This window comes from Strix uralensis, chromosome 3 (genome assembly GCF_047716275.1).
Source record: "Strix uralensis isolate ZFMK-TIS-50842 chromosome 3, bStrUra1, whole genome shotgun sequence".
NCBI classification, from domain to species: domain Eukaryota; kingdom Metazoa; phylum Chordata; class Aves; order Strigiformes; family Strigidae; genus Strix; species Strix uralensis.
In genome coordinates, this window is record NC_133974.1 from 135,284,996 (window position 1) to 135,301,007 (window position 16,012).

Consider the following 16,012-nt stretch of genomic DNA (forward strand, 5'->3'; position numbering starts at 1 on the left):
TACTGCCTCCACTTCCTTCCCCGAGGAATAACTGCAATATTTGTCATGGGGGTGATACCTTCTGATTTAACAAGCAGTATGAGACAGCTTCCTGTGAACACTGTTTTCTATCCCATATGTCCATAAAATTATATCCAGTTTGAATGTAGGAGGTGTTTTCTGATGAACCTGCTATTAAAACAGAAAAAAAGTTTGATTTTAATTGTTATTGTATTGTGAGTTTCGGGGGGGTGGGGTGGGTGGTATAAGATGGCACTTTACATGGCCAAGCCTGTTCCCGTGATATATGGTGGGAATGCACATAAAGCACTGATACTTCAAAGTGAAGGGCTTATAATTAAGTCAGTTAGCCAGAACAGCCTTGTTTTAAGTACTGTGTGTTCACAGTTAGCACTAGTGGTGATGATATTCCCTGTCCTAAAATGGCAGTATAGGAGTATTTGTGAATGCATCCATTGGTAACTGCCTTGATAAGTTAAAAGTATACATGTAGAATTAAAAAAAACCCCAAACCTGGCACATGAGACGTCTTGTCAGAAACCCCCTGTGCCACTTAACTGCAGTGAACTGTAACTGGTAAGACACTGGGTGGTACAGCATGGCTGTTTGTGCTGGCTGTACAGAGACCCCAGGGGGCGTATCTGTTAGGTGTTCTTCAAGTTCATGATTAAGGATACCTGAAGAGTCTTGCCCAGGAAGATGATGAGTATTTGTTCTTTTACAAGCCTCTAGCCTGCTCACGGACCGAAAGGAAAGCCACATAGATGGGGGAGAGCTTGGAGCTGTGCAATTTGAACCTCAGCAAAAGAAATATGTGGCTGGAATGAACTTTAAAACTTGATGTGTAGCGGGATGGAGAGCTAGATGTGACAGCTCAGTTAGCACTGTGAACTGTCTCTGTTTGCAGGCTGCTCCTCTCACCAAGATGCTTTTTTCCCCCCAAACCCATGGGGCTTATTTTTCTGTGTGACAACTGAAAGGTACCCAAATCTTTGCAGACCTGGTTTTTGGGGTCTGTTTGTGATCTTGCTTGGGTGACAGGCAGGGGAAAGCAGCGGCAGGAATAAAGGAGTAAAGGTGCTTTCTTCATTAGGAGCAGGCTATAACTGTGAGGCAGTGGTACCTGGTTTGATCATTAATTAAAGTCATTTGCTCATAATAGTGAGTAGTACCAAGCAAGATGACTTGACTGAAGGAGTCAATACAGGTTTTTTGCGTAAGTAAGAGGGAAAACTAATTAGAAAATTACATATTGGCTGTACGTCACAGATGTCACAAGCTGGCCAAATGCTTATTTCATTATTGGTTGTCATAACTGACCTGTGGTGTTGCATAAACTTCCCAGGCATTAGATAAGAGGTTTCGGGTTTTTTGGATGGATGAATTTAAATTACAGTTTTACGTAAACATCTAGTCCTCTAGAGGGATAAGAATATAGCAAGTTATGATCACTGGTTTGGGAGAAGAAAATGAGTGAATCTGGATTGAAGTTCTGACCCTTTTTGATTTAAGGTAAATTACAGAGATGAATGCAGGAGACTGTTTTCCACCAACACGGTAACTATGTGCTGCTTGGTGTTTTGTTATTACTACAATTCTTTCGAAGTTAGTTCCACAGTAGGAGAATAGAGCTGTTGCAAATATAAGGCCTTTCCACTAATGTGGAGACTGCTGTGTTTACTGGAGGAGTACTTCTAACCCAGGGTTCTGTTACATTTTATTATAGATGGGGTATTACCATTCATCAGCATTTTATGGAAATCATGTTTGAAGTCTGTTGCACCGTTCACTTACAGAAACTTTTCATCTTGAAAAGTTTTGTAGGAGGTCCCTTGGTCCATTTCTATGGATTTTTACAAGTTGTTTTTGTTCCTCAGGGTCAAGCACCAGAAAGAACCCAATAATTGCAAAATGTCTCTCTTAATTGCTCCTTGTTAAGAGTATGTGGTTTGTGTCTCAGCAGTTTGTGTTTATTAGCTTTTGAAGATAGATTTGCTTCTTGAACAGTTAATACACAAAGTTTTTCTGTTTTTTTTTATTTTACTTTATTGTTTGATAAAGCTGAAACTGAAGAAAAATCCCCAGCATGGGTCTGGCATGTTCTTGTTAGACAGAATCAAATTGTACCCTGATTTTCATGGTTTAATAAATACTGGTTAGAGTAAAGGTTTCAGAACTTTGTTTACCTACAAGCGTGTACGCTGGCACGAGCCACCTCAAATCTCCTGTCGGTCAAGGTTGATGTTTTCATGTTGATACATTAGTGTCTCATATTCCTTTTTTTATCTTTTGATGACTGAGAGTCTCTGAACTATGAAGTGATACATGTACAGAAAACACGTTGTTAAATTGACCAACACTTGATTTGGGTACGCTGGGTGTGCCCAGAAGTCTGTGTGTGTATGCGTATCAGCATAGCTGTGGTGAAGAGCTGGAAGAGGGATTTCTTTGTTTAGTGAACTTGAGCATAAATGGTTCAGGTTTCAAAATATTCCAACTTTTTCTGAGACCAAGCAGTTCTTACGTGTAGTTTGTGATTTCTATTTTTTTCTTTTCAATTTTGGGAGCAAAATACCCTTTTTACGTGGATGACATAAATAATATCCTTCTGAAAATCCCATCATAGCTCATCTGTTCCAAATGATTGGTGTTACTGTGAATGTGTCATACATGAGCAGGTGTTTAGGTAGACAGTTCAGCAGAAAAGAAATTTGTACACAATCCATGCACAAATAAACTGTGTAATGGAAACTTGTTAGAATGGAAAAGAATAAATTTCAGTAGGAAATATAACTGCAATAAATGTCACTTGGTGTTGACTTTTTATTTCTTAGCCTGTAAGTAGCAAGGAATTTAAACTTCATCTTTTTTTGGACAATGAATAAATACTCTTCTGAAGTGCCATGCATAACAAATTAATAGAATATTAATAGAGTATTTCATGACTCAGTGGGGTGTATTTACACTATTACTCCACATAGCGTTCTTTATAAGAGATGCCATTGGCTTCAGGTGCGTGTTGTGAATGACTTTTTTTTAAATACAAAAGGGATAGTTATGAGGGGAAGAGAAAAAAGACGTTGAGGCTGCCAGAGGTGTTGAGGAGCAATCCTTTATGAGAGCAGTAGCTTTTTGTGGCTGAATTAAGGTGTTCAAAGCCAGAGTCAAAGTCAGAGCTGTGGTGAATAATCCTGACATAGTTGGGGGAAAATGAATGCACAGCTTTTTCTGTGCCTGCAGAAACATGACGTACTGGTTACTCTGCCCCACGGGATGTGTGCAGGTATGCATAGGGGTTCTGTGCACACAGTCTATGTACCCTTTTACTTAAGGGGCCGCTCTAAGTGATACCAATGTCCTTGTGTTACAATGACTCCAATGATGTGCAAATAAAGATGATTTCAAATGCAGACGGTATAAACCTCTCTAATGTTGAGAAGTCTTTCACTGATGTTCCGTTGGGTTCCCCTTCGCTTGGCTTCCTTACAGCCTACTTCTTAACAAGGTAACCCTAAGCAGCTAGTTGACGGAAGCAAAACCGGGGTTACTCGGAGAACATCCATGTTTTGTTTCCCTGTATGTAAGAATACAGCTTGGTTAGGATGCAGTATTGCTCTACCGTTGCTACAGATGTTGGTAGGAGCTTTGTTAATGTTCTTTGGCTGAAGGTGTGCAGACTGCAGGTCAAGGATAAGACCACTTCTTTGAAATGTGTAAGGATGTGATGTCGCATGCGGAGGGGCAGGGCTAGCTAACCTCTCTTGGCATCTCCAGGAAACTTCCCAGCTCTGCTGGGGGAGCTGCACACAGAAAAGGGAACAGTTACTCCTCCACGGTGAGTAACCCTGTTTTCTCCTTGTTCACCTTCCCACTGTTGTCTCTTAATCTCTTCTGTAAAAATAGGTTGATGCAGCCCTTGATCTAGGCCTCAACATGAAACGGGGTTTTTTTGCAATTAGCAAAATTTCCTCTGCAATTGGTTCAGTGGAGTGATGCTGAAAGTTACTTGTTTCTGAAAAGCTGTATCTCATTGCTGAACTGTACTTATATACCGAGGAATATGTGCACAGAGACTTGAATAAAGTGCTCCGTAACATGTCTGCAAGTTGAAAAACGTAGTGCATCAATTTTTCTCAAGGAAAGATGCTTTAGTTTTTGTAGTGTGGTAAATAAGGGAATGAATTCTTCAAAGTTCTGCCTAATTGGGATTTCTGTTCCAGCGATCATTTTGGATACTCGTTGTTCATAAGATTTCTTGGTGACTTGTGTTGAAAACTGTTGATACAGAGTGAAGCCCAGTAGTATTTACACACTGCATGAAGCGTTGTTGTGAGAGTCTTGCTATCAGCATTGACTGAAGTTAAGAAAAATATTTCATGCCTCTTCCCTTTGCGTGTCCAAAGTAAAACACTTACAGTTTTCTCTGGCTCAGTGCTGCTGCTTGTAATGCTGAATATTACCAGCATGGATCTTAGTTTGTGGGCCAGCTGTACAACTGTGTTGCATTTTGAACATATTTTCATCCTATTAGTAGCCTTGTTGAAGTAAATGGTTCTGCTTGTGGAGTAACGTCATGGTGGGTGTTGGGACTGTACCAGACTAGTTCTTGATGACTGGATGCTGTGTGTTCAGTTGTACTCTTGGTTTGCTCAGGAACCTGGGGTGTGGAGAGAGCTTGCAGTGTTGTTTTTCCTTTGTTTTACATATCAGAGATTTGGTTCAGAATTTAGGGAGCTGGCAAAGAACAGCTGGATGTGTTTTGCTGGGAATGGGAAAGCAGCATGAAGATTTGTAATCTGTCTGTAGACTACCTGAGGGAAAACCAGGAGATTGCACTTTCATTTTCCTTGCCTCATAGGTAGGAAAGCCTTATGTGAACTTAAGTTATGTTTTCTTATCAGGGGAAACTGTTTAGGGGTAAAAATACATTAAAATACTATAGAAATATTTACTGCTATGAGCTCATTGACCGGTCCACATATCCAGCATACTGTACCAAAAAAGTAGTAGTAGTTCCTCAATCTCGGCCTGAGATAGTTGGATTTATCTGTTACCTTCTTTATTTGAGAAATAATATTTGGGGTGGGAGGGTTCACTTTTTTCTCCCCCCAGATGTTAATTGCAGAAATATCCCCTCACTGTATCTTCCCAACTGGAAATACCTGATCTTGGAGAAACACTCTCAAAGTCAATCATGTAGATGATTCTAAACGAGCAATTGTGTGAGGTCTTAAAAACTTTTTATTTATTTAATCAGGAGCAAAGTACTGGATTGATGTTGGATATTTTGGAAATGGCATTAGTTGCCATGTTGTACCTTAAGCACATAGGCCAGTGCTGACTTTTGGGGGGCGGGGGAAGAGGGAAGACTTTTGGAAGGGCTTATTTTCAAGTTAACCTAGTGCTACCAGAAATACAAGGAGGAAAATGTAATTAAGGCCTCTCTTTTTGATGTCTAAATTAACAAAAAGACATTTCAGGTTGGCTGTTGTTGGTGCAGATGTGACTGCTACAGAGGTTGTGAAGTCAGTTTCCCTAACTTTTAGTTGTAAGGTGGTTCTTTTTTTTTCCTTCATCAGCACAATAATTGTTTTAATGTGTTCACTTTTACAGGAGAAACATGACCCTTATTTCTGGTTCTGACAGAAGTCTGCCATTCCCTGAAATCTGAATGTTTATTTTAGTATCTCGAAGTGCATGCTCCAATATAGGATCTATAGTGTTTTCTGATGTGTTCTTTAGCATCTGTAATAGGAGTAGATCCACATCACTTAGCTTTGTTTGTTCTGATTGTACTGTCAATACAATTTTGTGTGAAGATTAGTTCAGTAGGGATTACTTGCTGATAATATTTGTCTAATATAACACACTGGTGTATTTTGTCCTTGAAAGCCCGAATATGTCTACCTTAATGTTTTAGGGGGTGAGATTGTGGGTTTAAAAACCAAAACCAACCAAAACCATAAAACCAAACCAAAACCCCCCACACAAAAAAATGCCAAGTGTATGTAGGATATGTTCTTACATCTTCTGAATTCATTGGTGTGTGGTATCTGAGTCTGCATTTTTTTGCATGGTTACGTAAAAGCAAATCCACAAAGACTAAGAACTCACTTCTAAAAAAATATTTTGGATAGATAAGTTTGACCCAAATCCTGGAAGAAGCATGGCTTTATTTTTAGCTATGGTTATTAATAGTGAACTTCATATAGCAGTAAGTAGGACTTCTGTAGATAATGAGTGTGTTACTTTATAAAGAAAGGTCCAAAGTCAGAAAAGGTTCATCAGCTTAACTTGTCAGGACAGGGTTCTGCCTCAGCAGTCAGATCCACCTGCCCTTCCTAGACTAAGAGGACTAGGAGCCATGCTTGTTTTGATGAGTGTGTTCATAGGTTTGACTATGAGACCAAATGTCTTGCTATTTAACGGAACTGATAAGATTCTGTTAAGTGAGAAATCCAGACTCTGCATTCAAGGTGGTGTCCTTAGGGTGTACTTGTCCCTGACAAAGGGTCTGACCATAGGTATGGTTGATTTCCAGATGTTAGAACTGAAGTGTACTGTTAGGAAATGCAAATATCTTTGCTGCTACTGGCACAAAATTTAACTTGTTAAAATCAATTATATGTCAATGAAATTCACATAGTCAATTTTTTCCATAACATGTAATAATACTTGGATTGTTTTCATGCAGGGTCCCAAGTCTGGTGTCCTTGGAAGAGACAAAACTGTACACTGGTGTTGAATATGGTAAGTAGATCCTAATTCTGTTCAGACAGTGTTGTTACAATTCTGTGTGTGTGTGTGTGCTGTGAAGACAGTAGGATCTTTGAGATCATCATTTTGATTCTTCTCTTTATATTAAATGGTACTTTTTGGCCAACACAGAAGTTGTTGCATAGCCACAGTTTGATCTTCAGTGATGGTATGCCAGGTGCACCTCTGCTGCAGTAACGTGGCTGGGAATGGCAGCTCAGCTCCAACCCCGGGTCAGAAGGGTTTGGGCCCTGTGCCTCCATGCAGATGGGAGGTGTGGAAGCAGCACCCATCACCCCACGACAGCACTTGAGAGACGGAAGGAGTCAAGGCAGTACCTGCTAAAGGCTCTGGCAGCTCCATTAGAAAAAAACCCTGTGGTTTTTAGGCTCTGTGTGTATTCTTCACCATCTTCCAAGTGAAGATGGGCTACTTAAATAAGGAACTGAAGCACACAGTGACTGCTTAATGGACTACTAAATGGTTTTAGGTGCTTTAATACTACTAGTAGAATCTGGGCAGTGATGAGTTCGTAGCCATATAATAGAGAATGGGTGTTTATTTAGTGGTCTTCTACAGCAATTAACAAGTTTCTGGTTTTAAAGTTTCAAAGGAGACTTACTGTCTCATTGATCCTTCCTTCTTCTGCATTTCCCTCTTTAGATTGGGAATGTCTGTTCCCCTCTGTGTATTGAAGGGGAGGAAGTCCCCAGTCTTCTATGGCTTAATCACCTGATATGTAAATCTATATTCTATTGACTTTCTTTTTTACTCTGCTTAATGTGTTACTCAATTTTCATATGCTAAATAATCTGCCTCAATCAGTGGTTAGAAGTGAAGCCAACTGTCAAGGCAGATAAAGGAGGTTATGTACCTATAAAAAACACTGTTGCCTCGATAAACAAAAGAAGGCCCTGTGGGAGTGCTGTCCTGAGATAGAACAAGATGGTTATTTTGGTGGTAGTCCCTCTGGCCATTTCTGAATAGTCTGCTCTGGCTTTCCACTGTTTTGTTTATCTATAAATTGCTTTTTATGCTGTTGTATAATAAAGACAAAATGTTTAATTTTTTTATAGATTTATCAAGAGAGAATTATCGAGAAACAATTGCAAGGGTTACAAGGAAATTGCTGCGTAAGTTTAACCGCTCCTCTCTAAGAACTATTGTGTTGTGCTTGTAAGTATAATTTTAGATGAGAAATTTGTTTCATTTACTTAGCCTGTAATTCTTAAATTCAAGCTTTGTAGAATTGAAATTTGTTAATTTTTAAAGTTGTTTTCCTGTCTCATAATAAATTGTTTTTCATTCAATTGCAGGCTATATACTTGATAATTCAGAAGATGATACCAAGTCTTTATTTCTAATAATAAAGGTACACTTGTAATTTGTAATACTTCAGACAAGATTACTTGTTTTGCAAAATAATCACTCCTTGTCATCTTTTTATTTCTACAGATCATTAGCGATGTTTTACAGTTCCAAGGATCTCACAAACATGAGTTTGATTCACGATGGAAAAGCTTTAATCTAGTGAAAAAATCAATGGAGAACAGGGTCAGTGGGTTTTCTTTTTTTTGTAAAGCTTAGGTGAGGGATCAAAATAGTTCCTAATGTTCAGAAAGACTTTTTCTTACTTTCCTTGTTGTCCTAATCAGTTTTTGTAATTTTGAAATCTAGTTCCTTGATAAGAACACGTTTTGCAGTGCTTTTGTACCTTCATATGAGAATCTTGTGAGTAAATAGCTTAGCATTTCTGAATCATAGTAGCCCTCAGTTTCATACATCCTTGGACCAGGCTGAGGTCTGGCATGTTGCTCCATTCTGGTCCTTGTTAACTGAGAGATTTCTGTGACCAGAGCTTCTTTTTACTTACAGAGTAGTAGGCAAATAAAAAAATGGGGGTGGAAGAAGTCGAGGTTGTCTGCCAAGAAAAATTTCTACCTGATGTTTGCCTGTTTCTGGAAGAAAACAAGTACATGGGGAATTCAGTCACTAGAAATTGCTAATATGAATACTGAAATCTAACCCCAAGCATGTATTTGTTTACAGCTTCAAGGAAAGAAACAGCATATCAGAGCTTTGTTGATCGACAGAGTTATGTTGCAGCATGAGGTAGTACTTTCACTTAAATCTTCACTACTTGAAAAGCTGATTTGTTGTCATTTACCAAAAGATGCCATAATCTTGCACTAGTGTTATGCTTACGTGTGTGAAGTACAAAAACAATCTGTCCTTTTATTTGTGTTTTCTATGCAATTTAGTTGAGAACACTGACGATGGAAGGCTGTGAATATAAAACTTCCCACCAGGAGATGATCAGAGACCTTTTGTGTTTGTCCACAAGTTCATATGGTCAGGTAAGGAACAACCCCTTTTAAACTGAAATACATGGAGTTTTTTATTGATATCTTCAAATCACATTTGCAGGATCTTTTGCTTTTCAGTTTATTTTCATGGTAATATGAAATATTTACTGATTTCATTTGTGTTAGTTGCCAATTTCAGCATAGTTTTTGCTTTAAGCCCCTTCTTTGGCAGTTATAGAACTTAACTGGTTGGGGAGACTGCCAACTTCGGTTACAAATATTAAATTTTTTTCAGAGACTTTAACTGTAGGCTTCTAAAAAGAATAATTCGATGGAAAGACATAGTAAAAGTATACTGGGTTTATATTTTTAGATGTGATGATATGATTCCTGACAGTATTTGGAATGCTAAGTCTACATTTGGAAGTGGCTATGATGGCATCCTGGCTCTTTAACATACCCAAAACAAGTATGCCTAGAGTTGAATTCTGAACTCTTTGCCTGGTGGGAGCTCTGTGTATATAAATTCAGATCCAGGCAGAATGTCTACAGGCTCTTCAGAGTTCTGCTAACTGCATCTGTTACCTTTGAGGTGTTTGCTTTTCAAAGGATCTTGAAAACACATTGACTGGTTTTGGCAACATGAAGAATTTTCTTTAACTATGTAGCTGTTCTCAAGTAAATTCTCAAGTGTAGAAGTAGGGTTTTATGAAAAGCTCTGAGCAGGGGGGAGGGGAAGCATGCTATTTACAACCTTTGACAAATGATTTTGTTTCTGTGCACAAATACATCGCGTAAACTCTGTGCATAAGTAACTGAAATGGATAAGGATGTGTCCTGGTTTTGGATGTTATTTTTATATGGTATATTTTTACTTGAGAAGACTTTCTAGTAATGTCTCTCTTCCCACAGGTCAGAAGTAAAGCTCAGCAAGCATTCTTCACAGCTCTGGGAACATACAATTTTTGTTGCAGAGATATCATTCCCTTGGTTTTGGAGTTCTTGCGTCCAGACCGGCAAGATGTCACTCAAAAGCAATTTAAAGTATTGTCTTATTAACTTTGTTTCATGTTTGTCTTCTGAAAGTGTTTCTACAGGAGAATTTTTAATGGTGGAAATGGATTTGCTTGTTTATCAGTGTGACTCTGATGTTTTCATGGCATATAGTTGATGCATGACTAGTGTAAGGAGTTACTTGGATTAGATCAGTTCTCAAGAGAAATTCTGTGTTTGTACATGCTCCTCATTTCATAGTGTGTTCAGGTATTACAAAAATGTATGTTAACACCTATTTTTTAATTATGAAATGGAAATTGAGAAGCTATAGTCCAAGATGGCAAAACTCATTAAGCAGTTTTGCCAGCTGTAGCAGTATAAGAAAACAGTATGAACTAGGTGTAAAACTGGATTGCCCAAAAAAGTTAGGCTAAATCAGGTGGGTTTGGTTATGCAGTGGTGGATAATTCCTGATGCTGTCAGGTCTGGAAATGGTGCTGACGCAGTGATGCCAGGATGCAATCTGTCCATCCAGGTGTTAGAAAGCATCATGCTGCCCTCCTCCTCCTTTCTCTGTGCTCCCCTCCTTTCTCTGCACCCCCCTCAGTCTTCTGACCACGCGGGCACATTGAACTCCTGTCGTATGGTCACAAAAACAGTTATGGCTTATCCCGCTCCAGCTGCCAGATATAAACTGTCAGCGTGTGATTACATTGTTTGCATATCTTATTAGTCCTTTTCTGATTCTCTGATTATTGGTTTTTTTCCTGCTGTCCTTGTAACTTCCCTTTCTCCATCCCTGTTTCCTCCCAGATAAGTAACCCCCACTGAGTTACTTTTCCTGATTGGTCCCAGTTTTGCTACCATACCTGAATTTGGTATTTCTGATACTGCTCCCAGGCAGGCTTAGCCTGTATGATAGTACTGATGTTACCTAGGCACTGTTGTTCTTGTAAGAGTCTGTTCTCCAAAAGGTCCCTGAGACTTTCTTCCAATTGCCTGTGAAATTTGGCCATTTCTGACATAATTCCCACTTAGTCACCTGTGAAATCCAGCCCCCCTTTGTTTCATTGGGTGTGACTCTTATCAGCTTCTCACACAATGACCCATCACAGTGACCGGTTTGGTGTGTCCTGTCCAGTAGTTCCTATCCACATCCTCTTCAGTCAGCATCATTTTGGGTCTGGGCTTAGTTAACAGCCAAATGATTTGCCTGCAGCCCAAACATGAGTAAGTTCACAGAAGGGCCAAGTCTGGTACTTGATCATTGAATAATCTCCTTTATAATGGAGTTCAGAAATCAGTGAGCTGTTCTGTGGATAAATTAATTGGCAGGACTTGCAATCTCATTAAAAAGATTTTTTACCTTGAAGCGGATTCTGTGAAAATCTTCGGTGTTTTGATAATGAGGCTGCATAGCTGAATGTTTATGGTACATTTTCATGTTATGGTTATGTGAAGATTCATTTTTGTGCTGTGTGGGTGCATGCTTATGTAGATAGATATCACTTAGATAGGAACAATGCTTTACATCTTTAAAACTGCATCTTTCATTTTACAGGGTGCCTTATATTGTCTTCTTGGAAATCACAGTGGAGTGTGTTTGGCAAATCTTCATGACTGGGATTGTATTGCACAGACGTGGCCAGCAATTGTTTCTTCTGGGCTTAGCAAAGCTATGTCCTTGGAAAAACCATCCATAGTTAGACTCTTTGATGACCTAGCAGAAAAAATCCATAGGCAGTATGAAACAATTGGATTGGATTTTGCAGTAAGTGCCACATTGCTTGGTGTTAATGTCTGGGAATCTGAGAGCATGTAGTTATATCGGTGCGTGAGACTCATGTAGGTGACTTGAGTTAGTGTTCTGATGTTTGATTGGGTTGTGATGACTGTTAGAGGAATGGAGACGTGTATTTTTGAGACTGAAGTAATAGAGCTGCCTGTAATACTATTGGAATTTGTAACTTACTGTTAACATCTAGGGAAGCCTGTTACAGAAAGTAAACTTAAGTTGCCTTTCAGTGTTAATTAGTATGGTCATACAGATCAGTTGTGAAGGTGTGTGTTGGTAGGACATGTTCATCAAATCAACATTGTCAGTGTTTGTGGTGTTGTCCCCCTGTGCTAACAGCACTCATTACACAACTGCCTCTTGCCTCATCATGGCATAAATGGCATGGTACTGAATTTTAAGAATAAGTGCCAATTAATAAAGCCTTTTATGCACAATTTTTATGCTTGAATAAAATCCGAAAGTTTGTTTTTACCTTTGATTTAAAATAGAGTAAAACATGTATTTGGAGAAACAATTCTGCTGCATGAACACAAAATCTCTCTTCCCTAGTATTTTACAGATTTGTTTATGTGGACAGGAAATACTGCACTTGTTATATCATTCAGAAGTCTCCTTATTTTAAAACAGACACAACCATACATAAAAACTTCTAAGTGGCTGCTCAGTCCCAAATCTTTGCCTTTTCTGTCAATAGGTTCCAGAGAAATGTGTGGAGATAGCTGTTTTGCTGCAAAAATCAGAACATCCAAGTTCAGACTTCACAGGTCTTGGTTCAGAAGAAATTCAGTTAGGGATTCAGCGACAGAGAGAAAAGAATGCTGAGGCTTTGCGGTGAGTTCAACTTCCCTTCACACCAGCTTGCACGGCCTGATGTTCACTGTACATTAAATGCAATAATCTGAAATGGCTGAACTAAATCTTAAACTCAACAAATTCAGAATGCCCAAGGATTGTTGGGTTGTATCTTCTCTCCTGACTTGTCAGCCTCTTCCCTCTACGCTCATATTTCCTTCCTTCCTCCCTCCTCCTCTTCCCTGTCCTCCCAGTTTGTGCTGTTTACTGTGCTGCTTTCACCTATCTTTTGTTGAACTTTTATTCTATTTTTAAACGATTCTCTCAGTAGCATCTGCTTGACAGTTCCTTCTTTTTCCATCAGCAACTATGAAAATTTGGTCAACATGCTGCTGGACTGCGTGGAACAAAGAAATCTGTAAGTCTCCCCTTTTGTGCATGAGGAATTATTTAGGGGTGGACTGGAGGTGGCGACATGAATAAATGTCATTTGCTTCAAGCAGTGCAGTTAGCGTGACCAGAATTGAGTAATATTTTTTTTCACCCTCAAAGTAGTTGTCCAAAAGCAGTTTGACAGTAGCAGTCTTGCCTGAAACAGATTGTAGCTAGCTCCTTGGAGAGCTCTTACAGAGACATCAGCACGAGCTGCGTTTCTGCAACTCCTCGTGCATGTGCGTATGGATTCTCCTTGCCCAAACAGGAAGATCAAGACCGATACAGGGGAATTGGGCATTACTGTCTCCTAGGAAGAGAAGTGAATGAGTCTGGAATTGATTTTCTCTGGGGGATTGATTTGTTAATATAAGGCGTTAATATAAGAGTTAAGCTTTGTCATCGATTAGTTTGACCTGTTATATTTTTAGTATTTTTTTGTTCTGGGAAAAAAAGGCTCTGGTTCTGTCTGCATAATGCTGACATCTAAATAGATTTTAATTCGTAGCATAACATTTGTGTTCAAAAATTTGAAAAGAATATCCCTATAGGTTTGTATTGTAGATAAAAATGCCAACATCAAAAAGGCGCCATTAACTGAATGTTTGATTGCACTTAAGTTCCCCAAAGGCTGGAGGTTTCACTAAATGGAAGCTTGTTGACTACAGCAGTGGCATAGAACATGACTTAAGTTAGTCCTGACATATTTACATAACAGATATCATAGTTCTGTGCAAAAGCACTACATGCAGCTATGCTACTTACTGTGTATTTTGAATGTTTTTATCTTTTTAGTCCCTGGAAGTTCGAGCACATAAGCATTGGTTTTCTGTCTCTGCTCCTGAGGGATGATAGGATATTGCCTGCCCGTGCCATAAAATTTTTTGTGCAGTGTCTCAACCACGATGCAATTGTAGTTCGTAAGGTAAAAGCAACACAACTACATACTTTGGTTTAGCAGCTCATTGGGGTTTAGATCAGATGTTTGTGGTGTTTTGCTGTGATAAAGCACAGAGGTGTACATCCCTCCTCACCCTTCCAGCCTTGCACATGTACTAAACTTCCTAATCCAAGAGGATGGTCTTGGCAGTGCTGTAGGGGGGGTCTGTTTTTCCCATCTCCAACTCATTACTTGAAGGGAGCCATCTCTTAGTACCTCTCATCCTCTTTGTTGCCTCAGTGACACTTGAAGCTAATGGCCACCTCCTTTTTTTTCCTGAAAATTAGTAGTGGGGAGATATTTCTGGGCCGTGAAAGTCACACTCAAGTCATGTCCTGTATCCCCTGAAATCAGTGAGGTGACTTCTTTATGGGAATTATCAGCCACTGGGGTAACCAAGTTCACTGTCATGTTCACTGGCTTTTTAGGGTGCTTGATGCTTAAAATGTGCCTGTGATGGGATGATTAGCCACATCCTTCTGGAGATAAGTGCATGGAATGGATACATTAATGCCCATTTCTTTTAGGTGGCCATCTCAGCTGTGGCTGGGATTCTGAAGCAGCTGAAGAGAACACACAAGAAAGTGCCCATCTGCCCTTATGAAATAAGTAGGTTGTATTTAACATAAGAAATGTCTTAAATTATGCTAAAAATTTTTTAAAGTGTATTTTTTGTGGTTAAATTAAACATAGAATCACAAGCTTTTCATTTCTCTCGGGTTGTTAATGTCCTAAGCAAACAAAATAGATAATATAATTGGTCATTCTTCAGGTTTGTTGGGGAATTTTTTGAAGCAGTGTGCAAGTGTGTATTGAGCTATTCACTTACTTGAAGTGAGTTAAAACTTCAGAGGTATGGTCATTCTCCTTTCAGAAAGCCTTATAATTTGTGAGAATGATTTGTATATCTCCTTTTAATTCTTTTTGTAAAAGTTATTTCAAATGGCATGTTTATATAAATTACTAAAGGAATCTTCTGTTACTGTTAGTGTTACCTTTAATCTCCTAGAGCAAATCTCTGTACAGGTTTGATTGGGGTGAGTGAGGCATAAAAGCTCGTTAGAATCTTTTAATAGAAGTAAGTTGTAATATTTGCTGGGACTGTTAATGACCAAGTTTGACAGAGTATAAATGTCTCCTTAACCAGGTGGAACCCCTAAGCCTTCCAGCACTCAGGCTGGTGACAGACCGGATAACCAGTGGCTGCACTATGACAGTCAGAGTTTACCAAAGACTAGGGAAGCCTGGGAGTCGTGTTGTTTTGTGGAGAAAACACACTGGGGGTATTACACCTGGCCTCAGTGAGTATCATTGAGCATTGAGATACGATTGTGAGAGCCAGCGGAAAAAAAACTGTGGGAAATGAAATGTTTCTTAGGTTTAGTCTTTTTAATTGAAACAAAAAAATACAATTTATTTGTAGTTTTTGCTCATTGCTTGTTTTAGCACTTCTGGGTGGTTTCTGTGGAGTTATTTTTGGAGGTTTTTATTTATTTTCGACCTGTTTCTCTTTGGGTTTTCTGGGTGCTGTAGGCACATATTTCCCGTGACTGTTTGGCTGCTGGTTTTGAATTGAACTTTGTATGTTAGGAAATTATACAGTTGTGAAATACACAGAATATTCTATCATTAATAATTCTGGTTTGTTTGCTGTGGCAAACCCTTTATAATAACAGACTTAATTATTCTGTTGTCAATTTTCTTCTAAGTTTTGCTCTTCTGCAGTTCATGATAAATTCTATAGACAATATAGAAAATAATTAGAAACTTTATTTTACTTTGAAACATGTTACTGTTTTGTTTTTGGTTTTTTTTAATATTCAGAACCATGACAGTTTATGCTCCAGTTGAGCATCAACCAAAGCTTGGGCGAAGGAGAGATGAGCTGACAGAGGTAAGGGTTTCGCTGTGTTTCAATTCCGGGGGGTTTTCTAATGCTAATTCTCCTTTCTTGTTTTAATATTGTCCGCAGGTTATTGTGGACATCAAATA

The 16,012-nt window shown here is 38.9% G+C and overlaps 1 protein-coding gene across 1 annotated transcript in view; it reads left to right on the forward strand.

The window, feature by feature from the left end:
• Positions 1–16,012, forward strand: part of PSME4 (proteasome activator subunit 4) — a 68,967-nt gene that overhangs the window by 36,265 nt on the left and 16,690 nt on the right. The window contains exons 21-34 of the mRNA XM_074864556.1: positions 6,695–6,750; positions 7,833–7,889; positions 8,073–8,128; positions 8,212–8,310; positions 8,806–8,868; positions 9,018–9,113; positions 9,975–10,106; positions 11,620–11,829; positions 12,551–12,687; positions 13,013–13,066; positions 13,876–14,005; positions 14,548–14,629; positions 15,168–15,321; positions 15,845–15,914. Of these exons, the coding sequence (XP_074720657.1) occupies positions 6,695–6,750; positions 7,833–7,889; positions 8,073–8,128; positions 8,212–8,310; positions 8,806–8,868; positions 9,018–9,113; positions 9,975–10,106; positions 11,620–11,829; positions 12,551–12,687; positions 13,013–13,066; positions 13,876–14,005; positions 14,548–14,629; positions 15,168–15,321; positions 15,845–15,914 (1,396 nt within the window). The remainder of the gene's footprint in view (positions 1–6,694; positions 6,751–7,832; positions 7,890–8,072; positions 8,129–8,211; positions 8,311–8,805; positions 8,869–9,017; positions 9,114–9,974; positions 10,107–11,619; positions 11,830–12,550; positions 12,688–13,012; positions 13,067–13,875; positions 14,006–14,547; positions 14,630–15,167; positions 15,322–15,844; positions 15,915–16,012) is intronic.